This window comes from Dermacentor silvarum, chromosome 1 (genome assembly GCF_013339745.2).
Source record: "Dermacentor silvarum isolate Dsil-2018 chromosome 1, BIME_Dsil_1.4, whole genome shotgun sequence".
Classification (NCBI taxonomy): Eukaryota; Metazoa; Arthropoda; class Arachnida; order Ixodida; family Ixodidae; genus Dermacentor; species Dermacentor silvarum.
In genome coordinates this window covers 223,387,701-223,410,441 of record NC_051154.1, presented here as the reverse complement: position 1 = coordinate 223,410,441, position 22,741 = coordinate 223,387,701, and the positions used below count along the sequence as shown (strand labels likewise).

The following is a 22,741-nucleotide window of genomic DNA, read 5'->3' as shown; positions in this document are numbered from 1 at the left end:
TACCCCTATCTAGTTCACTATAGTATCGCCGCATTTTCCCCATGGTTTGTGGTCGTGAAAATCCTTTGTTTATGACGCGTGCTCATAGCATTTGCATCGCTCTCAGGAGGTATTGGCATTTGTGTTTTGGACCATCATTTTTATTAAAAACACGTTTATTTGAAATAATATTGGTTGAACATAGCAAACTTTCTGCGACTTTTTGCACTTTCACTGCTGCATTTGTATCGTAATCAAGATTAGTGACTTTTTGCGTCATCAGAGGCTATGAAAACGGCGGCTTTATAATTCATAAAAAGATATGTACACAAGGCGGCGCCTTGTAGTTTCCTCTAGTGGTGCGAGTAAGCAGCGAAGTGCACAAGAGATGGCAGGACCGCGCTTGCATTTCGCAAGCGGATACCTGTGGCGCGCACAACGCTATCGGTGATATTCGGCCGCTTCTCAGCCAGACGAGTCAGGCTGAGTCACTTGCGTTTCACGAGATAGCGATAACGCGGCCTAGAGCGTGTGCTCATCCCCACTGGTAGGTCGCGTATGTGTCTCAAGGTAGAAAACAAGCATGTGTCGCCAATATACAATGACTCATTCAATTTCCCGAGGACACGCATCCTAGCTAATGAAGCAGACGACAGCTTGGGCGCATGCAGATGACGGAAGCGAGAAACGATTTTGATGGAATAGTCATACGCTTTGAGCTAGCTGCTTTATTTTTACTGGGGAGGAAAACTGTTTTGCTTTATCAAGAACGCTAGGGTTCAATGCCTATATTACAGTTTCTTATACGAAACGTCAAATTTGCGTCACGTTACGAAAGCAAATTGGGGCCATCAGCGCCATTTTGTAAGGTGTCGCGTCTACGTCACACCTCGAAGAAAATGGCGGAATGTCCAGAATAGAGCCTCAGAAGGAAAAGAAGCCTAAAAAATTACTATCAGTCAACAGGCCTTTTTCTAAACTTGCTTAATGTTATTTTTTTAATCGCACGGTTTGCCATACGGCATATTATTTAAATATGTGCACTCCTTAGAAGCTGCATAAGTGGCCTGTGGAACTTATGATCCTTAATCTGTGGGTTGTGCTATCAGTATCCCGAAACCTCTAAGCACTTTTTGTCTTGTTGCCTTTGTTCCTTGATATCAGTAAACATTAATGTGAAACACTTCGAGCACTGTCTCTTCCTTGAGCATGTTCCTACTTTCCAGATTTAGAAAAAAAAAGTAATTCTTTTGAAGTTTTTGCTCACAATGTTGTTCTTTTTTCATTTCATTTCTCCAGAACAACTCAGGGCCGTGGTCTAATGCCTGATGGCACAACACGCTTTACGTGCCAAGGAAAGAGTCTCTACCACTTTATGGGCACCAGTACCTTTTCTGAGTACACTGTGGTGGCGGACATCTCCCTCTGCAAGGTGGGTTTCCCTGGCCGTGTGCAATTCTGTTTAGTCTTGTGAGGTAACTCACAGTACTGCAGCATAAAGCCAATGAGAAAGGGTACACGTGATTTACATTCATAACTGTCAGTTGTCTTTTGTTTTTGCACTGAAATGAAAGCACAAAGGGGTAGGTAGAATTTCAGCAGGAGGGCTACTTATCACATATTTGTGAGTGAGGGCTGACGTCACACTTCCGCAGTAATTATTGCTTCGAATACTAATTAGGCTTTTTCTTCCATATGGGCACTTAGTAGAAAAAATGTGCAGTAACAGCAGAACCATCACCCCTGCCCCCTGTTTCTTTCAATAGTAATTGTTGCTGAATCGTCACTTCCTTCAATGAGCAAGACAATGTTTTTGAGTATTTAGAGGGTAGACAGCAACATTTGGGCATTGTGATTGTCTGGTCCTACATTATATGTAAATACGTTCCCATCTCTTTCCCCTTTCTTCTTTTCTCCCTTTTTTTCTTCTTTCTGACTTAGCAGATGTAGCCAACAGAGCACTAGGATCAAGATTAAAAAAATGGTAGGGCAGTGCCAGCTGTAGTACTGGCTGGCAGTTCCAAAATATGGCATAAAAATGCAAAAATAATTTGATATTCTCACGTTGTAGTGACGGTGAAGAACACAGTAGCGAAAACTGTGAATCATGAAAGTAATTCTTTATTGCGCGAACATGTGTCCCAGAAAAACAAGTAACAGTCAAGCACAACAATAGTGGCGAGAACAGTCGGCGACTGTCAAAAATCTGATCTGCAGGCCAAACACGTCGGCTTTTATACATGACTTGTCGAACGTTCCAGCATAATCGCTGGTGCCCACGTGCCCTCCAGAAGGTACTACACGATTAGTGTCATGCATGCAATCTGATTACACAAAGTTCGGTGAGAACATGCACAACAGATAGAATCAATGATAACATTCGAGCAAGTTCCAAATCATGCAGGCACATCTTGCGCTGAGCGATAACATTAAGGTGTTAGAGGGTGAAATGCAGTCCCCGGAAAAAGGATAAATAAGTACACGTGTCAATATCATTGCAGAGTACCAGTGAGATTGCCCCCCCCCGAAAAAGAAATAATAATTAAACAAATAAGTCACTGTAGAAACATCAGAGTTCGTGTACTCTTGAGTAAAAATTTCAGTTGAGGCTAAAAGCGGTCACGATGTTCAAGAGATGCAATCTAAATCCGCATTTATGTGCCTATGTGGAGTGCGGAGGTTACCTTTTCTTTTCATCTTGTCTTTTGTATGATTGTAGTTGCTGTGCAGGCAGTGTTAAAAACGCAAATGCAGTAAAATGTTGTTTTCTTTAATTATCATTTTATTGTATTCCTTTAAATGCTTATAGAAAGGTAAACGCAAATTTGAGCTAACCAAACTGAAATTGACCACTAGTGTTATTTGTTGTCTCGCGTTCATTCTAAAATATTTTCAGTTTAAAGGTGGCGCTGATGTTTATGATGCCTGACTTCCTTTTTCGTCTCCTTGCTTTTTACTTTAGTATTGCTTTGACAAAAGTGCTTCAACAAAAGAGATATGTGTAGTCATATGAAGGTGTCATGACATCGCTCAGTCCTACGATACATTGATGCGAGAGTCTCTATGTAAGGAAAGGTAATTTGCTCTCTCTCTTTCCCTGCTGCATTTTGTGTGCTAAAGATTGATCCTGCTGCACCTCTGGACAAGGTGTGCCTGCTGGGCTGTGCTGTGTCCACAGGATATGGTGCTGCCCTCAACGTTGCTCGTATCACAAAGGATAGCACCGTAGCCATCTGGGGGCTGGGTGCAGTTGGTCTCTCAGTCGCCATGGGTGCCAAAGAACGTGGTGCCAAAACCATCATCGGGATAGATATTAATGAAGCAAAGTTTCCCAAAGGTAGGGACATACGAAGCAGTGTTCCAGCCCTTCACATAATATGGCAGCAAAACTTGTTGCAAGTTCTACATTATGAAAATGTGCTGCTTAACCAAGTTTTTTTTTTGCCACATGCGACCTTATTGCTGATTTAAAATCTTCAGACTGACCTATTTCAAAAAAAAAAAAAAAAATTTACTGCAATTTTTTTAGTGACCTGACCATAATGTTTCAAAAAAATATATATATACACAGCTAAACGTGCATTGTTTAATCATGAATACAGATGGGCTTCCATACATACTTATAATAATAAAAAGTAGATACACTGAAATAGATATATTCTGATTCAGCACTTGGGTAGAAATTGGAGCTTCCATTTTTTTTAATACTTGGTGCATGATAGCTGGGGACATCCTATGTAGTGCTGTGATGAGCTTCTGAGGCTAATATATATAATGTATGGATATAATGTGTTAATACAATCGAACCCGGATATACCGAACCCACTTATAACAAATTATTGTGTATATCGAACAGCTGTAAAATCCCCTTGAATATTCCATGCGAATGTATAGGGCTGGTGCATTCGTATATAGAATACCCATTCACCTAACACATTCAATTTGTCGAACACGACGCCACGCCGAAGACCTCAAAGTGCACTTCTTTGTGCACTTTGAAGTCTTCTGGCACTTGGAGGTGGAGAAGAGAATGTGCAGTCAATTGAGCTGTGTGGGTCGTGTGTTCAGTCATTTGAGCCCCATCAACTGTTCGGCTAGCCCTCATGCTACCTCGAACTTCAACATTCCTTCTTTCCGATTTTCGTGGCGTCGTTGTGTGGGTTGAGTGCCTATTCGCGAGTTCGTTTTCCTCAAGCGATGGCCGCTGCAAGTCTAAAGAAAGGAATCAACTTGGACTTCGCAATGAAGTCGAAAGTGGTTCAGCAATTTTTGCAGGTAAATAAATTGGCCTTGCTTTTTTTTTTTCCGAGTTGTGTACAGTAAGTTAGCGACCCTTGGACGCACCAATCGATAAGCCGCCATTTGCCTCGGGGCCTATTGTTTTATATATCAAATTACCTATATATCGAACTTTTTTGTGATCCCGTTCAGATTCAATATATCCGGGTTCGAATGTATATTATTGATGGAAGTGGGGCATAACAAATTGAAATTTCTATCACCAGAATCTGAAATGCACACACACCTGTTTCGAATGCACGTTTTCAAGCATTTTTTGATCAACACATATGGGCATATTAAAATGGGCATGCCCTTTTCTGTTTCATTACTGTAGTGCAAGAAAGGAATTTAACTGTAAAGTTATTTTATTTATTGTTGTTGCGGCTTCAAAAAAGGTGAAAGAAATAACAAAACATAGCGAAAAAGCATTAGATAATAAACAGTCGGTGTATCTATTCCATCTTATTGATGAATATGAAATACATTTCTTTACGTGTTCAAATGAGGTATAGGAATATATTCACCAAAACATTCAATCATAGTTGTTATATTTCACTGTTATTACACAGTGAAGTTGACCTCAAAAGTGGGATTTATATGCCTCACTGTCCATCAAAGGGTTAATGTGCACTTTGCAACTTTACGCCTGTAAAGAATGTTGTATTAAATTGGCCATTGGGTATTCATACAGCTGTGTAACTTAAGCATTGTACTTCGGCCTCAGATATTTGAATAATGAGCTGAAATGCCAGTTATTCACCAGTATTCCTAGAACGAGCTGTATTTCTGGTTTTTCTACAGCCATGGATTTTGGTTGCACGGAATGCATCAACCCAAGCAAGTTGACTTTGCCCATTACCCAGCACCTGATTGAGAAGACAGATGGTGGTCTTGACTTCACCTTTGAGTGCATTGGCAATGTTGACATCATGGTGAGGGCTTTACTTTAGGTGTTGCTGTAGGGCTGTTTGAGCATGCTACATTTATCCGTAGAAGTGCATGCTTTCTAGGCTACTATATAGAGATCACGGTTGTAGATGGTAGTTCATTAGTTAAATGCTGAAGCTGGGGGTGGGCTAATCTTAACTGATCAGTTTGTGCTAGTTCTTCAAGAGATGCAAAATTGTTACATACAAGGCATTAGTTGAGCATGTTCATAATTTCAAACGTCCATTCAGGCATGTGCACCATATGCAGCACTCATGATATTTGGCCAGTTATGAGAAGTCATGTGCCATTCTTTTTACTTTGTTTTACCAATTGGTCAGTGAATATTGTGATCTCAGTTATTCAAACAAGACGACTACATCAGCACGTCATTTTGAATAGTGCTGATACTAAGTGCTAACTGGAATGTCAATGTACTTTGCCACAGCTTTTGAGGATGTATTTCTTGTAACTGGTGCGATGCAGAGGATTTTTGCTAAATGAATATTTGTAACTGTGTGGCTTCAATTCCAGAATTGGAACATGAACTCTAATGTGATTAAATACAAATTAAATTAGTGAAATTTTGTTAATTAGCTAACATCACTCAGCAATTTGTTTTACAAGTACTGTCTACCTCTTGAAGTAATCCAGCTGATCTGTCAGCATTGCAATATATACCATAGGAAAATGGATAACCTGGTATGGGGGGGGGGGGGGGGGCTGCAGTCAATAGTACAATGAAGTAATTTTTATATTCAAGGATATCTTCAAGGGTCCCTAAAACACTTTTCCAACTAATCATAAAATGGACTCACTGTTAAAGGAATTCAATAGAATTAAGTGGAATTTGCAAAATAGGATTCCTGCTAAACCGGATTTTGCTAAATAGTATTTGTGCTAAGTAGACATGATGTCGCGACTAGTTAACAATTTAAAAGTTAATTTGCAAACTCTAGGCAATTAGTGAAATTATTGTCGAAATATTTCTTGCTGCTAATGTCTGCCTAGCCACGCAGCCTATCTGCTAAACCGGCAGGGGCCTAGACATGACAATTTCTTTTAAAAGAAAGTGTTCCGCATAAAAAACCTGGTTTATCAGGGCTTCAAGATTGTCGGTTCAGTTTCCTCTTTCTGAGTGCTCTACATAATCACCACCCCGGGGTATACCTGCCAGCTCTCCCGAACTTTTTGTAAAGTTTATGAATTTGGGCTCATTTTACGATTTTACAAATATTGTGTCAGGTTTTACAAAAAATAATATTTTTGTAAAAACGCTATGTTCGTCGGTTCGCGAACCTTCCGATGGAAGTCGTTCTGATGGCGAAAGCATGCAAGACTGGTACTTGCCTCGACCAAGTTTTATACAGGCGAGTTCCTGAAGCAGGCGAAATCAGCAACACCACAAAGTTGAAAATGTCACTGTGATCTAAAAATGATGTGTTGTCTGGCAGCGTTAGTTCTGCCAAGTTTGTTGCTGCTGCTGTGCTGTGTCTAAAGGTAAATCATCTACGAAGGTATATATATACGCGTGTGCTCAAGGCAAGATTTTTTTTTTTTTTTTAATGCGTGCTATTTCCCCCACCCCTTCTTTTCTTTTCACTTCGGTGTTGTGTCTGTGGGATTTTACGAATTTTAAAGTTCATTGGGGGTTGGTGGTTATGCCAAGCACTTCAACTAAGGAAAAATTGCAAATTTCAAAGTTATTTTGTGTGTCCCAATGAGGTAAAATTAATGGTAATTGTCCATACATGCTATACAGGGTGTTCATTTTTAAGGTTTACGGAATTTTTAAACATCGCCTGTGGCAGGTAGCACAATCCTTATCATTGAGCTGGGTTATTCGATGAGGTGGATATTAGTAGCACGAGAAATAGGAGCACATATTCAACCAATTAACAAAAATTGACGAATGAACTTCTTAGTTGATTACGACACATATTGCAATTTACTAATTGTAGCCAGTGAGTTTGCAAGATGCATCCACTTGAAATGAATTTCCAGGATGACACCAGTTTCGAGATATTATTTCTCAAAGTGTGAGACGAAATCCAGTTGCATTTGTGCTTCAGCGTATAAAACAGCATTTTGGTAAAAAAGTAAGTGGAACAACAGTGCATTTTTATGGCAAGTTTGATGGCGCATATCTCCAAACTGGTGTCATTCTAGAAATTCATTCCAAGTGTATATGCCTGACAAGCTCACCGGCTACAATTCATAAATTGCAATATGTGTTGTAAATTAGTTAACTAAGGAGTTAACTAGTGAATTTTTGTTAATTAGTTGAATATGTGTTTCGATTTCTCATGCTGCTAATGTCCGCCTCGTCGAATAACTCAGCTCAGTGATACGAATTATGCTACCTGCCACAGGTGATTTATAAAAATTCCGTAGAACTTAAAAATGAACACCCTGTACTTTCACTGGTGAATGAATCGGTCAGTGTTGGCATTTTGTCAAGTTTTTTTTTCTCTCTCTCTCTCTCTCTTTCTGCACTGTGATTATTAATGCGCTTTGCAGTGTCAGGATACCAGTAGCTGCAGCACAACAACTGTGTGAATTACATTCTGCTTCTCAGAGGGTTGCTCTTGAATCGTGCCACAAGGGCTGGGGCGAGTCAATTATCTTGGGTGTGGCAGCAGCTGGAAAGGAGATCTCCACAAGACCCTTCCAGCTGGTCACTGGCCGTGTATGGCGTGGCTGCGCTTTTGGAGGTACGCTTTGCCTTCTGACATACTAAACATAACATTTTGGGGTTTTTCAACCTTTTTATTGGTAAACATTAAAGGGGCCCTGAACCACCCCTCGGGCTTGGTGAAATAGCATAGTCCGCGGGTAGCATATGCTGTTGTGAACATCTCAGCCAAGTTTTGCTGTCGTACGTGGTGCGTGGAGCTCGCAAGCGGAGCTCGAAGTCACCTTTCTCTCAAACGCTCTCGTTTCAACAGAGGCCATGATCCTCACTCTCTTCTGTGTGCTTTATTACGTAATAAAGCACATTCCAATACGCGACTGCTATTGGTTGCGGCAGTCTGTTACACCGCGGCCGCCGTGGCGTGCCACCACAAGTCCACAGGCTAAACGCACTGCGGCTCGCTGAGGACATTTGCGTTTGACTTAAGTTTAGCGCGTCGCAGGCACCAAAATCGGTAGTCGTGGCGTCTACGTTAACATCCAAAATGAAATTTGAACTGCGCGCCACGGTGACGTTCGAAGGCGGAGCGTTGTCGCCCCGCCCCACTTCGTCGTAGCCTTCGCAGTGCAAGGCATTGAAGAAGGAAGGGGGGAGCACTGCGGAGGCAGTGTTTGATTGCCAATAACTCCACTTCTGCTGAACGCATTGAAGTACTTTTTGCGGCAAAGTATTTCTGAAATAGCCTATTTTCACCTCAAATATCTTTCTCCACTCCGATAAAAAGTGGTTCAGAGCCCCTCTAATAAAATAACGAGAGGAAATTTAAACAAGCCCAAATGGTGCCTGGTGGCCACAAACAGTACATCAGTAAACCTCAGTACTGCCGCTGGAACTGTAGGTTAATAGATGTGCATACTAGTCCCCTGCAAGATTCTGCTAACCGCACCATCTAGCCAACAGCTGGGACCTGAAACACTAACCAGCAGGTGGGATGAGTAATGGGGTGAAAAGTGGACAACGTTCCATACTTTGGGGATAGAAAGAATAATGAGAAGAAAAATAAATAGAAGGGGACTATTTACAACATCTGCAAAATGATGCAGGAAGTGCCATGCTTGCAGTGCAGCCTGTGCTACGTGCATATTTTTGCATGATGTTATACAGGTGGTAACTGGCTCTTTAATATGTCATTGCCCCTGCAGGATGGAAGAGTGTTGACCAAGTTCCTGAGTTGGTGGACCGGTACATGAAGAAGGTGATAAAGCTGGATGAATTTGTGAGCTACACATTGCCACTGGAGAAGATCAACGATGCCTTCAAGCTTATGCACGATGGCCTTGCGTGAGTGCCGAACTTTTGGACTCATTGGGATGCAGGGCTAGGCATACTGTGGTCTGCTCACTTGTCTGTGAACTCTAAAATACTTTATTAGAATATAAGGTGATGCTCTTTCCCAAAATACTTATTCACCTCCTGCCTTACATATGAGGTTGACAGGCTCAGTTACAGTTTCAATATGGCAGCAGCAGCAGCACTGCACTTTTGACAATGTACAGTTAAACCTGGATATAACGAAATTTACAAATTCCCGAAAAACTTCGTTATAAAGAGGATTTCGTTATATGCAGGTTCGGCACGAAAATTCAAAAAAGAAACACTTACCGTATTTACTCGATTCTAACGTGCCCTCAATTGTAACGCGCACCCGTTTTCCGTTTTCGTCGAAGCACTCATCCTTGGAATGTCACACCAGCTACCGGATGCGTGGACGCATGTCGTTTCGCACAAGTGTGAGGCATCGGAAACGAAGAGCGAGCGTCACAATGGCGTTGTAGCGTCGTATAGTGTTACAGTAGAACCCCGCTGTTACATTCCCGGGGGCTGCGTTTTCCCCGCTGTTCGTTTTCAGCCGGTCCCGGCACAGCTCCCATAGAACCCAATGCATTGGTAACCCCGCTGTTGCGTCGCAACTGTGCTTCCCGCATCCTACGTTTAGAACTGCCACCCCGCGCCGGCCCGAGTGGCCATTTTGACTTTTCATGTCGCTTGGCTTGGTGGCTTGACGATGGCATTGGCCGCCCAAAGTGCCGGGGGCGACAACTATGACGTATTTTCGGTTTCCGCCAGAAAAAGTATGGCCCTTGAGATCCGTATTTTCTACATAAAGATGGTGTCTGTGACGCGTTGTGGCCCTAAAATTGGTTTTGGCTTATAGATATCCCGTATAAATTCCAAGGGCGATAACGCAGTCGCCGCGCCCCGCATGCTGTATGTGCGAGTGAAAACGTGCGAGGGGAGCCGACGACCGCGTCTAATTTTGCGCGCGCAAGAAAAGCCGGGAGGAAGCGCGCCCTCTTCCGTTGCGCTCGAGGCACCAGCGAGCGAGCGAGGGGGGAGGGATAGCGGGGCGGCGTTGTACTGTACTCTGGCATCAGCTGCGTACTGTGCGGCGGCGCGTGGTCACGCGGGCCGTATCTTGAAAGCGATTTGCTTTGGGGCAGAGTCTAGCAGTGTAGGTGCGTCGGCGGCTCGTAGCTTTGTGCGTGCTGTGTGTTCTCGGCGCTCAGTTTGCGTTGAAGCGATAGACAACAGCACGAAGGTCACTTCGCTCGCTTCTCCAGCGACACTTCCACACGCCGCCAGCGTTTGACAGCGCGTGTCCGTGCTTATTGAGTGTGATGTGTCACAGCGTGTACCAGCGCGTCGGCAATATCAACTGAAAAAGGAGAGAGTGCCGGCTTGGTGGGCTAGGCCAGCTGCAGCAAACGGCAGGATCAGGTTTGAATGAAGGGAGGGGGTAAGGTCACGCCCGCATCGGCAAGATCGCCGGGTCGAGGGATGCAGGCCCACCTCGCACACGCACGTGCGCTCGCTTTCCACATAGACTTTCCACATATGGAGCTGCCTAAAATTGGGTTGTAGCATAACTTAGAAGGGTGGCAGTTTGGGCTAGTTGGTATTCCATAGTCTAATAAGTCTATTGTCTTGCCTTCGTTTGCACTTTTGAGCTTATTAGACTATGTAGCATAACATTGGATGCAGTGAGCCTGATATTCTATTTATTTACTTTTAGAAAATCTGATTCACATTTTAAGTATGGGCACGTTGAGTTTGCGCAATAATTACATTGTCATTTCTGCTGCCTTAAAGTCAAGAAAATGTTGCTCCCCTATTGGAGTTACACATGCTTATAGGCATTGCTTATAAAATGTAAAAAAATGGTAGAAAATAAACTTTTTTATTATACCTTTATTTTACACACTTCCACCAGGGGCTGTGTAAAAAAACGTGAACAGCCTCAGAGCAGCTGCAGTGGCTAGTTCCATGTTTTGTCCTTATGCTTAACATGTTGTGAACTGTTCTTTGTACTCCTCTCTTTCAGAATTCGTTCTGTCGTAAACTTCTGAGGCTGCAGCAAAAAGGCGCACATTCGTCGGTGTGTTCCAGCATTATACTGAATGCAGTAAACTTTTGTATCGCTGTGGCACAGAGCATCAGACTACTTCATGTCACAACTGAAAACACAGGCGGAAGAAGCCACACTCTCAGTTGTGCTGCATTCTGTCCCTTGTTACTCTTTTATCATTTGCTTCAATGGATTTTTATCCATCTAGTGCATGAGCATTGCTTTAACAGTGTCTAGTATGCGGGAATAAGGAGACCTCTTCAGTTGTCATGAGACTGACTCAAACAAATAAATAAATAAACACTTTATTTTCTTTAATTTGTTGTGAAGAGATGACTTCCATGATGATTTCACTGCAAACCTAATTGGATTTTGCAGCACAGCATGTTTAAGTACTTTGCCATAAATAGGTGAATAAATACTGTACACATAGCAACGTCATTGTGGGTGACCTGAAGAAAATGTAAACACATGCATCATTATTGAAAGTTTGGTTTACTCTTGATAGAATTAGTTACGCTTTCCATTTCAGCTTCATGATGCACACATGTATGCAGAGAGATCATTTAGTAGTGTAAATGTGTTGTTCTTTGGAATTGCACCGTATAATAGAGCTCTTGGACCATGTTTGTGTGGACAGTGGTGCACTTTGATAGCACTGCCAAGGTCTTGCACTGTCTTACAAAACTGTACTTGCACAAACACAGCATGCAAGCCCTCACAATCACTTTTACATATTTCATCTTAATGTGAATGTGTTTTAATGCAGATTAGTGAATACCATAGTACTCATAACCTCGTGTAGATCTAGAGATCAATGCAATTGCATAGCTACCCCACTAGAATGTTCTTGATAGACAACATTATTTCTGTGGTAAAACCATGTAAATAAATTGGGATGCAGCAGCAACAGTGTAGTTCAGAGATGACTCATGTTAGATGAGATACATGTTAGAATCTCTGTGGCCACCCTTTAGGCAGTCGAGCTCGTATACATCAAATGGGACCACAAAATAGTTAGCTAATTCAATATATCACAATATGCTAATGTGGCACCTAACTAAAATAGCCGCATGTCTGTGGTGATTTGCCGCGTCTGCTACCAACATCTCTGCTGTCGCAAATAGGACCCGCAAACCATGAAACTTTGCGCGTGCAGTCTGGGCTGGTGTAGAGAAAACTGGACGTGTACACCGCACTTATCGTACATACTCATCAGCTGAACACCATGCAGAGCCGCAGTATGGCTGTCTCTCATTACTGATCAACAAAGATCACATCTAAAAGGAAACGTAGACGCACCACACTTCACCTATTCTGCACATAAATACGTCTTGTCTAGTAATCGGGCATGCTGCAATTGAAAGTAATCTTGGATTACTCATCGTGGTGCTGCCAGGTTGACCAGCAGCAGAGTGCTTCTGAAGGAAGTCTCTCGTCTCCTGAGCAGTGCACAGTTGCTGCGCTGCTTATGGAAAGCACACTTCTCAGGTGTACGTAGCTGTGGTCAATTTCCACTGTTGGATATAGGCAACTATAAATACCCAAGTTAGATGTAAACTGGCTCGTCTGTAACATGAAATTGACATGCACAGTTGAAGTTTAAATGAATATATCTATGCGACAGTGCATGATTGAATAAGGACCAGACTGTGCCCTTATAAAGACGTGCCCGCATCGTGTTCTTGTGCTCAATCATAGTATAGCTCAGCGTCACTGTGGCTTGTATGCCGGCATCACGTTTGGTGTTGCGATGGGGCCAGCTTGGCTCAATGCCATATTGACTAGTGGGGGGCATTTGGCAGCGAACGCGCTATACAACTAGGAAGTCCGTCGTGACTAGTGTTTGACGTGACGGCAGGATGGTCGGCCCTCACATGTCCTCTTCATGCAGCAGGTAGCGTTGCAGTCGTGGTGGCAGCCTTAGCTCGCGCACGGCATCTGGACCCGCAGTTCGCCGCAGGATCACTGCACGGCAGCTGCATGGCGATGGCACAGATATGACATGCCGTCACAAAATTTGCTCTTAAGCTCATTGAAGTGACAGTATCACTATGCTACAGTCTCCAGAAAAGGCCTTCAGCAGGGGTATACATAGGTTCAGTGTTCTCGGTTTAAACAGAACAAGAATGTATGTGGTATTTTTTTCTTTTTCAGGATTGCGGTTTCAACTGAAAAAGGTCAGTGAAACAAAATTTACCCAGAGCACAGCAATTGGCGCGCAGCTGCGAGCCTAAATGTGTTCCGATGCCAGAAACTTGGCAAGGTTAAGGCTACTTGCCCCGCCCAAGCAATCTTTACTCTTTTCTTATTTGCATCTTTTTTGTCTGTCGCTGCGATGAAAACAAGAAGGGAGATGCATGTACACAGAGGGGTTGGGTCCTTGCAGTCTTGCTGGGGCCACTGTGGTGGATAAACTGGGCAAGCTCACCGATGGGAACGCGGTGTGGTATCTAGCATTTAATATTTTTTTTCTTTTGTGAATCATTGCAGCTTTGTACCCACATAATGTTACAAAGTGTAATTATATTTTACTTGGACATCAAATGCCTTTTCTTAATTATAGCAGTTTGCAGTTAGTTTGCCTTAGTTTGGCAATACCATCCAAACAGCACTAATTTCAATTTCTTCACGGGAAATTGTCAAAAAAATGCGCTTTTTGCGCAAGTTTGCGAGTGTGCAGACGATTGCGCGTCTTACATCTTAGTTGCAGTCTCAAAAAAGGGGGGTTAACTCGGCCTCAGGGGGAGGGGGGTCACAACCCCCGAACCCCCCCCCCCCCGTCGGTGCGCTACTGTGATTGGCTGACGCCAGCTGTAGCCTTCACCACAAAACACCCACAACGAATTCTTTCACTACGGTGCCATATTGTGAAATACCTTTGCATTGAAATGTTGAAACAGTAATGTACGCACTTTTTAACGAAACAATAAACGCGCGTTTAGCCTTATATCGCAGTGATGTATGAAGGCACGTGAAGCAGACTGAATGCCATCTCTTTGAGCACTTCTGCACCGGCAGAGAAGTAACGCGCCAGAATATCCACAAATCAAGAAGGGCTCACCGGTCCTGCAGGCCGGCGTAGTCCCTGCGCGCGTTGGCCAAACACATTTCGGTCTTGGCGGCGGTCGATGAGACGGCCGGGTAGAGGGGCTCGCGCACGCGGTGCAGGTCGCGGAAGGCGACACCCAGGCACACGCCGTCCTTGTAATAGGTGAGTGTTCCGCGCCGCCCGTCGAAGAGCAGGCCCAGCACGGTCGGCTCGTTCTCGCGGAACGGCCGCGTGAACGACCGCCATCGGCCGTCGTGCCACAGCAGGCCCTGCACCAAAAGACGCGTGTGACGTTCTTAAGAACCGGCTAAAATAGAAAGGGGTCTGAGCGCGAAAACACACACGGGAGACGACGGAGACAAGAAGCGCTCTTTTTGTGTATGTGTGTGTGTGTGTGTTCTGCAAACCGAACTTTGCTTATTGAGCGCCTGCTCCGCAGAGTTCCCACTCTTGCGCCCGCATGGCTTTTCGAGGAAGAAACCGATTCGCGTGGTAACAAATGAAACATATCGTAGACTGTTTGGGTAGGCAAAACAAAAGTTCCAAGTAGTTAAAAGTTTGGCACGCTGACGGCAACTGCCATTATTCTGTTCCGCGTGCCATCATTGTGCCATCGTAATTCGGCTCGATCCCCGGTACCCCCTCCTTCCACACACCGTAGAACGCCGACCTGAAGAAGAGTACCTGAAAGCCAAATAACATGCAAAGCTAATTTTATCAGAGACGATGTGAACAGGCTAGGCGCAAAACACATAATCTCGAACAAAGTTACGTTGGTGCTGCATATGAGAATTGCACTCGGCTATTAAACGTGAGTTCAAGGAGGTATCACTCGATCACGAGCGAAATGTCAAGCTGACAATACCGAGTGTTTCGGCGAACACTTTTCAAAATTGTTAACGGTTGCCTGTGGCAGATAGTACAATTCTAGTGCATGAGCTTGCCTACTCGAAGAGGCGGACATTACTTGCACACAAAAGTGAAATGCACATTTTGATCTTGCGCACGTGACACCATGCTTGTTAATTTGGTTAGTATGCCTATGATTACAAGTTTATACGGATGATAAAACTACTATCCTGACTTCATATGAAGTAAGGATAGTAGTTTTAGAAGTATAATTATAGTAGTAAGGATAGTCTACTATAATTTGCTATCGCAATCGATGCTTCGCCTTTCGGGTGAAACTGCGACATTTTGTATCATATGTCACCACACCAACTCGCCCTTATACTTTTGAAGCTGTGTCATCCCACTGGAGAAAATGTGAACGAATTCCTTTGAGATGTCGATTAAGAAATTCCATAAACCAAAGAATTCGTGCAGTGCGCAAGCTCGTTTGTATGGCGTACTTACGCGTGTTCACGATTTCGTCTACGCAAAAAATATACCCCACATAAATGTCGCGACGCTCGTAGCAGAGCGTAGACGGCTGCCGCCATGTCGATCAGTGTTGATGCTGAGCTCACCTCCCGAGGGAAGTCATATCTAACTTCACGTTATTCCCAACTTCATTTGTTCCGGCCAGTCTTCGCCAATCATGTGACCTTCTGATCGTTTATATCTGTACCTTTTTTTTTTTTCAGTTAAGGGCTGCGTAACATGTTTGTCTTATTTCTTTTTTAGTGAATATCTGTCGACCATCATTAATCACTGCAAAGAACACCTAATAAATATCCACTAAAGAAAAAAAAAGGGGGGGGGGGACGTTTTTTGCCCGCGTTTCTGTAAGATTCTCTTTCGCCAGCACACTAACACAAGTGAAAAGCGAGAGTTGCTCTTACTCCGGGTTACTTTCTATGGGTCTTTGGAGCACGACCTGTGCTACAGAATATCCTCCACACAGTTCGCGACCAGTTGCTGTCATTGGCGGAGTACCTTGTGCGAGAGCCCCCATCCCTGGCTGTCTTGTCCGAGTAGGTCGAGGAAGGCGTTGGCGTGCAGCCGTGCCTGCGCCGTGCACAGGCCCCACATCATGCTTGTGCCGAAGACACGATGCGACACACGCACTTCCCAGTAGCTGCGCCGGTCCCTCGCCAGCGGACTCGCGCTCCGCACGCCCGCCGTGCCGCTGCTCCAACGGGGGTGGAACTGCGCCTGCGTAACACAGGCTTCGCTGAAATCGTGTATTCTCACTAGCTGAAGGGTATGTAATTCTATAGAGATGTGGAAAAGAAAGCTTGGCTATGAGGCACGCACTGCAACCAGACTTAAGTCGCCAAATTTTTTCTTTTCTGCGAGAATTTTTCGAAGGCGGCTGTGCCTAAAGCCCCTCCATCCACGCGCCGCCGCCACTGGCCGGCGGAAATGTGGATGGAGGGGCTTTAGCTGTGCCGAGCTACGGACGGTTTAAGCAATCAAACGTTGCTCCGTGCTCTCTCTCTCGCACTTTTCTTTGTTTGAGTTTTGAGCCTGTGTCTGAGTGCCACTCGTCGTTTTTTTTTTTTTTTTTTTTTTTTTTTTTATCTCTGTGTTACTATGCGGCATCTTCAAAGCTCATTAACTGCGTCTGTTTCATGCGCTCGGTCTCCAATGGCATGCATGACCTGCTCACTGTCTTGCTATACCAATGTCAGAGCGCTTCCGCTGCAGACATCTCGACGCTGTTAGTGACGTCACCGGCGCCATTTGAGGATGTTGTTACCGCCGCCGGAAAGATCGCGGGCCCTCATTTGAAATGATAAAGAATAGTTACTGCAGGTTTGTCAACTCTTAAAGCAAACAATTATTAGTCAGTGTGATAAACAGCTTCAACCTTTCTTTTGCTTTATCAGAAAAGAGTGGTCAATATGATGCGTAAGCATGTGGGAATTCTGGAATTTCATATTTTCTCGCGCTCCTGCGTGTGCCCCGCAAGCTAGTACAGCAGACGCCTTACTCCCGTCTTCCCGTGTGGGGAACCAGACGGCTTTACCACTGGTGGCAGGACCATCTCGCAAACCGGTCGTAAACGTAGACCATCACGTGGCTGTGGAGACGAGCAATCTTGGACGTCCGCAAAGCATCAGTCTGGAGGCTTTCTTACGAAGCGTACATCTCATGCTGTGAGCACTTGCATAATACTTGCTTCCCTCAAGAGTGTACGACACTGCATACTTCAAGCACTGCGCTCGAAAGCCTGCTTTAGGGGTCCTTTAGGGAAGAATATATTGCGAAGCTTTAGAGTTTCTTCAACGTCACCTTCGGTGCATTGTATATAGAAAGTCCAACGATCGAAGTCATGCGTGCTCTTCCGCGCGTGTTCTTCCATAAGATGGACTTCTTGAGAAGGGTATTACATACTCTTTTCAGATGTCTAGTTTTACACTGCCTCAAACCGACATTGGTTAAAAATTCCCCAAATGCCACTGTCGTCTGTTAATCTGCGCCTTATCAACGCGGGCCCATAAAACACCGGTTGCCAGCTAAGGTGCGGGCAAATTATATGATCTTTTTTTTTGGCGTTTTTTTTTTCCTCTTCGGAAAGCTAGAGTATATAAATTAAGCGTGGAAAATTTCCGCAGTAAGTTATCCCCCAAAATTATGAAGAGTCAAGCACTGTTACTATAAAAGAATGCGTTTTTTTCCTCTTCGGAAAGCGAGAGTATATAAATTAAGCGTGGAAAATTTCCGCAGTAAATTATCCCCCAAAATTATGAAGAGTCAACCACTGTTACTATAAAAGAATGCGTTTAGCATGCTTTGGGAGGTGGTTTTTTTGTGGTACTATGTTGGCGCCATGTGTTATGGGTGGCGCTTCCCTTACCACCGTGCCTCAAGGACCAGTTCGGAACGCCGTGCAGCGTCTGCGACCGTGCAGAGGCGCAACAACTCTCATACGACAGCGTTTGCGTCTTCGACCAGAGGCGCAGCGTCTCAAGCGCTATAGCTGTCACGTGGGAACAATGCAAGATCGCTTCACCGTGCGGTATTGTACCACCGTGTGCTCTTTACCGGTGCGTTAGACTGCATTGTCTTCGGAATCGGCCCAGGAAAACGGTTTGACAGTCACAACAAATCGCGGTTAGTTCCCAAAGAATGCTAAACGCATTAAAACGTGCATTTGGTAAACACAGACAGGTTGATGCTTGCCATCCGCGTGATTTGTTTTGTTTAAGACAACACAAAAAAGCGTAGTTTTCAGGAAAAGCTCAGGCAGTATCGCATCGTATACTTTGCCTATAAACAGATTATTTTTTGTTCCTAATTATCGACGTAAACCGTTTGAATGCTGTGGTGAATAAAAAAATCACAGCATATCCACGAAGTGAATGATGATGAGTGGGCGAAGCACCGGGGGATCATTCGGGTAAACCACAGCTACGGACGAGAGATATAGAGAGCGCGCGTCGGGAACGAGAGACTCGAGGTAGTTTTATCAGCTGTATAAACTTGGACATGCAGCAGCACCAGCAACGCGCAGAACTGTTGTGGACGCCGTCGGCGTTTTGCCCGCGTTCGCACCGAACGCGCGCTAAATGGAACCGGAAGTGGAAGCGGAACGCCATCTAGTGAACACTTCGTAAAACTACAGGTGGCTACATACTACTACTACTGCTACCACTACTACTACTACTACTACTACTACTACTACTACTACTACTACTACTACTACTACTACTACAGAGGAGGGAACGACCCACACCCTAAGGAGCTTCGCCCCTAAAAAGTCGCAGTTTCACCTGAAAGGCGAAGCATCAATTGCGATAGCAAATTTGTAGAGAGCTATACGGAGTAATGATAGTAGCTTTATCAGCTGTATAAACTTGGACATGCAGCAGCACCGGCAACACGCAGAACTGTTGTCGACGCCGTCGGCATTTTGCCCGCGTTCGCACAAAATGCGTGCGGCGTTGGTGACTGTTGCCGGAGCCTCTGATATAAATAGGCACTTGGTGCCGCAGCTAAACGTCGCCTCCCTTCCCTCCCCTCCCCCCACGGCCTTTCGCGCGTCGGAAGAAGGCGCGTTTGCTCTACATATATGGTGATTGTAAAGGAGAAAAGAGACGCCTACTTCTGCAGCCCTTAAGGGAGCACGGCGCAGAACGCGCGTTTGTTCTCCGCCGTGGGTTCACTCCCCGTGAAAGCGCGCGTCCCTCGCGGCCTTTCACTCGCACATACAGCGTTCGGCGGCGCGCGGCGACGATTTCATCTCCATTGACGTCATACGGAACCTCACGACGACGGCAGAAATCTGCTTTGGAGTGTCCATATAATTGCCATCGCAATAAAAGTTTGCACATGGGAAGATGCATGGAGCCAGCACTCGGGTAACCTCATCGCGCGGGAAGGGCACTACGATCTGTAAGTTACTTAAGCAAGCGCCTACATGTGCAGTCGATTGACATGAGTAATTGACTTTAAGTAGCGATAGACGTTGTACTGTATGGCTCAAGATCGATCAGCTATGACCACTTGGTGTTTCATGCACGCAAGATGCAGTACACGACCGTTTTATTGCGATAGCAATTATATGGACACTCCAAAGCAGATTTCTGCCGTCGCCGTCGCCGTGAGGTTCCGCATGACGTCAAAGGCGATGAAATTGTCGCCGCGCGCCGAACGCTGTATGTGCGAGTGAAAGGGCGCGAGGGACGCGCGCTTTCACAGGGAGTGAACGCACGGCGGAGAACAAACGCGCGTTCTACGCCGTGCTCCCTTAAGGGCTGCAGAAGTAGGCGTCTCTTTTCTCCTTTACAATCACCATATATGTAGGGCAAACGCGCCTTCTTCCGACGCGCGAAAGGCCGTGGGGGGGAGGGGGAGGGAAGGGAGGCGACGTTTAGCTGCGGCACAAAATGCCTATTTATATAAAAACGTTGTGAGGTGAGAAGGTGGTAAAGACTTCCGACGCTGCTCGACGACTGTCCCGTTCTGATCTCGTCACAAACCTCCGAGCCGCCCCCAGAGGCTCCGGCAACAGTCACCAACGCCGCGCGCGTTTTGTGCGAACGCGGGCAAAACGCCGACGGCGTCGACAACAGTTCTGTGTGTTGCCGGTGCTGCTACATGTCCAAGTTTGTACAGCTGATAAAACTACTATCCTTACTCCGTATAGCTCTCTGCAAATTTGCTATCGCAATTGATGCTTCGCCTTTCGGGTGCCGGCGACAACTTTTTTACATGCCGCCCCCATCGGAATGCGGCCACTATATGCATGCACGACCAGGAGTCGAACCTGCGACTTTGTGCTTGGCAGCACAGCGCCACAACCACTGAGCCTCCGCGAAAGGTCTCTGTGTATGCATTTGAGAATGTATGCTTTTCTTGACTTGTCTAAAAGGAATGAATTTCACATTTACAGCGGATGCCAGCTGGAATTTGAAGATATTCCCATGCATGCTGTCACATACACCATATAATAAGGAGCCCATTCACCGCCACGTGGACTTGATGCTGATGGTCGTGCGCTTGGTTCAGAGCTTCCGAGTTCCGACCGATATAACTGTCTTGACACGAACTCTAAATGTTCTCGTCACGCTGCCGAGACAAATTCACTTGAGCACCCGCTGCGCAACAGTTTTCTGCTCGTTTTGGTCGCTAAAAGATTTGACGCCGAGACACGGCAGCGATGGGCACGTTGCACCGAATTTGCATTGACGCTTCGCTGCTGTCTGTGCAGTGTTACAAGTTTATAGCCATTCAGATAGCAGTTTGGTTAAGCTGCCTGAACCACGACATGCCTGTAGAAACGATTGTGGAGATCTTGTGTTCGACAAACGCCAATAAAAACCGCTTAGAATAACATATTGCTACAATTAAGGTCAGTGAATTCGAAAGAGCAATCGCTGTAGCGAAGAGGACGGTGTCGTTCAGCGTGCGAGTTGTCCATGGCTCCAATCTCCCTCCTGGGTACGAGCCATGTTTTGAGGCAACAACATCCATTTTGCTCGGTGTATTGCATCTCGGTGTAAATACATCACGTAAATGTTCACACCTTGTGTTTTCCTTGCGCAACAATACTTCTACCCACGCGCGGTTTCTGTTGTTGTTTGTGCCGCGTCACTGTATATACATCATTGCAGCAGCTTCTATGGCACCGCTATGAAACTCGACCGCAGCAAAATCGAGCTACAAACCCTTCGTCGAACAATACTAGTATGTGTAATGGACTCAGTGGAACACGAAGGCTCCACAAGCGTCCAGTGGCCGGTCGTTGCTGCACACAACCATGCAGCGCGCCCGCCGCGCAATCGATTAAAATGGTCAAGTGCGTGGCTCCCGCAAATCGTTTACCTGTTGGGGTCCAAGCAGTACCACTTCAGGCGACTTGTGCGTCGTGCTCCAGGCCCAGCCGGGGTCCTCGACGCCCCAATTCCAGGGTTCCAGCCGGCCATCGACGTCACCTTGGCGTTCGGCGTCCTCCATGTCTCTGCGATCGGAGCAATACGGGACTGGCTGGCGCCTCGGCGTATAGCGGCGCTGCTCGGCGCGTGCCGTTACGAACGAGCCCGCACGCCCCTCCACGATATCGACCGTTGGCTCCCCATCTGCCGCTGGCCCGCGCCCGCGCTGGACCCCTCGACAGAGCGCCAGCTGTCTCTCGGCGGGGGAAGACGGCGTAGCGGGTCCCGCGCGTGCCGCGTGTATTCACCCCCCGGCCCCCCTTTTTTATAACGGTGACCCCCCGCCACCACACTTCCGTCCCGCTGCCACGCGCAGTCGATCCCCATTCCTCCCTTCAATTTTTTTTTTTATTTATTGCACGTTTTTATTTAAGCGGGTTGCTCGAACAGCCGGCAGCTTGCATATAGACAGCGGTGCGCTCATAGCGCACGAGCTCGTGGTTGGTTTAGTTGCCGTCGCTGTCAGCGCACGAATCTGCGCGGCGCTGCTCGCGTCAGCGCTGCAGGGATCAGCTGATAACGAGAAGCTCCGTGGAACGGTAGGATCAAGCGCCCTGAGAACATTATGCGGGCGCAGGGCATCTATGTGAGACACTGGGTTCATATACTACGTCCGCGGCGACCGCGCACAATCTGCCCGGATATTTGCCGGTCAATGGCTCGGTGTTGCCGACATCGAAAGAGGTGAGAGAACAAATAAGTAGAAGAAAGGAATGTGTAACTGGTCAGCGTAAGAGTACAAAAGACCACACGGACGGCGGGGGCTTGGGAGGAGAGAGGTCTCAGATGTTATTTGCCTGGCGCTGTTAATTCTGCCTGTTTCTGCAATGACATTCGTTCCAAGGGCGTGCCTGCTGGAATAAAATCACTTGCGAAAAAGTTGCATCCCAATTTAGTTCTGGAGCGGTATGTTTAGGAATGAGTGATATAAGAATTAAGTAGCTTTATTTATGAAATAGGTTCGTTCGGCGTTTGTAACAAATTCATAAGAGAGCGACGGATAAATGTCAGTCCGGAGTTCGAATGGGTGCGGGCGTTGCTTGCAGTCCATTGCAGTTAAACGTGTCAGTCTGAAGAGCGAACAGCTTCACCACACTCAGAACGTCGCGTCGCGTATGTCTCGCCTTCTCAAGGTC

The 22,741-nt window shown here is 45.8% G+C and overlaps 2 protein-coding genes across 2 annotated transcripts in view; one reads left to right on the top strand and one right to left on the bottom strand.

Moving 5' to 3' along the window:
- LOC119436810 (alcohol dehydrogenase class-3) overlaps nt 1-11,546 on the top strand; it is a 37,592-nt gene extending 26,046 nt beyond the window's left edge. The window contains exons 5-10 of the mRNA XM_037703798.1: nt 1,279-1,411; nt 3,100-3,316; nt 5,062-5,192; nt 7,766-7,901; nt 9,025-9,163; nt 11,205-11,546. Of these exons, the coding sequence (XP_037559726.1) occupies nt 1,279-1,411; nt 3,100-3,316; nt 5,062-5,192; nt 7,766-7,901; nt 9,025-9,163; nt 11,205-11,229 (781 nt within the window). The 3' untranslated portion in view covers nt 11,230-11,546. The remainder of the gene's footprint in view (nt 1-1,278; nt 1,412-3,099; nt 3,317-5,061; nt 5,193-7,765; nt 7,902-9,024; nt 9,164-11,204) is intronic.
- A 137-nt stretch (nt 11,547-11,683) lies between these two features.
- LOC119436812 (SPRY domain-containing SOCS box protein 3-like) lies at nt 11,684-21,881 on the bottom strand. Its single transcript, XM_037703800.2, has 4 exons — nt 21,496-21,881; nt 16,159-16,377; nt 14,293-14,549; nt 11,684-13,207 (listed from the first exon to the last, which is right to left on the bottom strand). Exons 1-4 carry the CDS (start codon nt 21,625-21,627, stop codon nt 13,102-13,104), a joined length of 714 nt encoding a protein of 237 aa, XP_037559728.1. The 5' UTR covers nt 21,628-21,881; the 3' UTR covers nt 11,684-13,101.
- Nucleotides 21,882-22,741: the final 860 nt, after the last annotated feature.

What these genes read in the sequence shown, in the direction of transcription:
- LOC119436812 (XM_037703800.2), bottom strand. Translation starts at nt 21,627, where the DNA reads ATGGAGGACGCCGAACGCCAAGGTGACGTCGATGGCCGGCTGGAACCC. An exon ending in TACTGCTTGGACCCCAACAG is followed by an intron (nt 16,378 to 21,495) that starts GTAAACGATTTG and finishes TGTGTTACGCAG; the next exon opens with GCGCAGTTCCACCCCCGTTG. An exon ending in TACGCCGGCCTGCAGGACCG is followed by an intron (nt 13,208 to 14,292) that starts GTGAGCCCTTCT and finishes ATCGCCATGCAG; the next exon opens with CTGCCGTGCAGTGATCCTGC.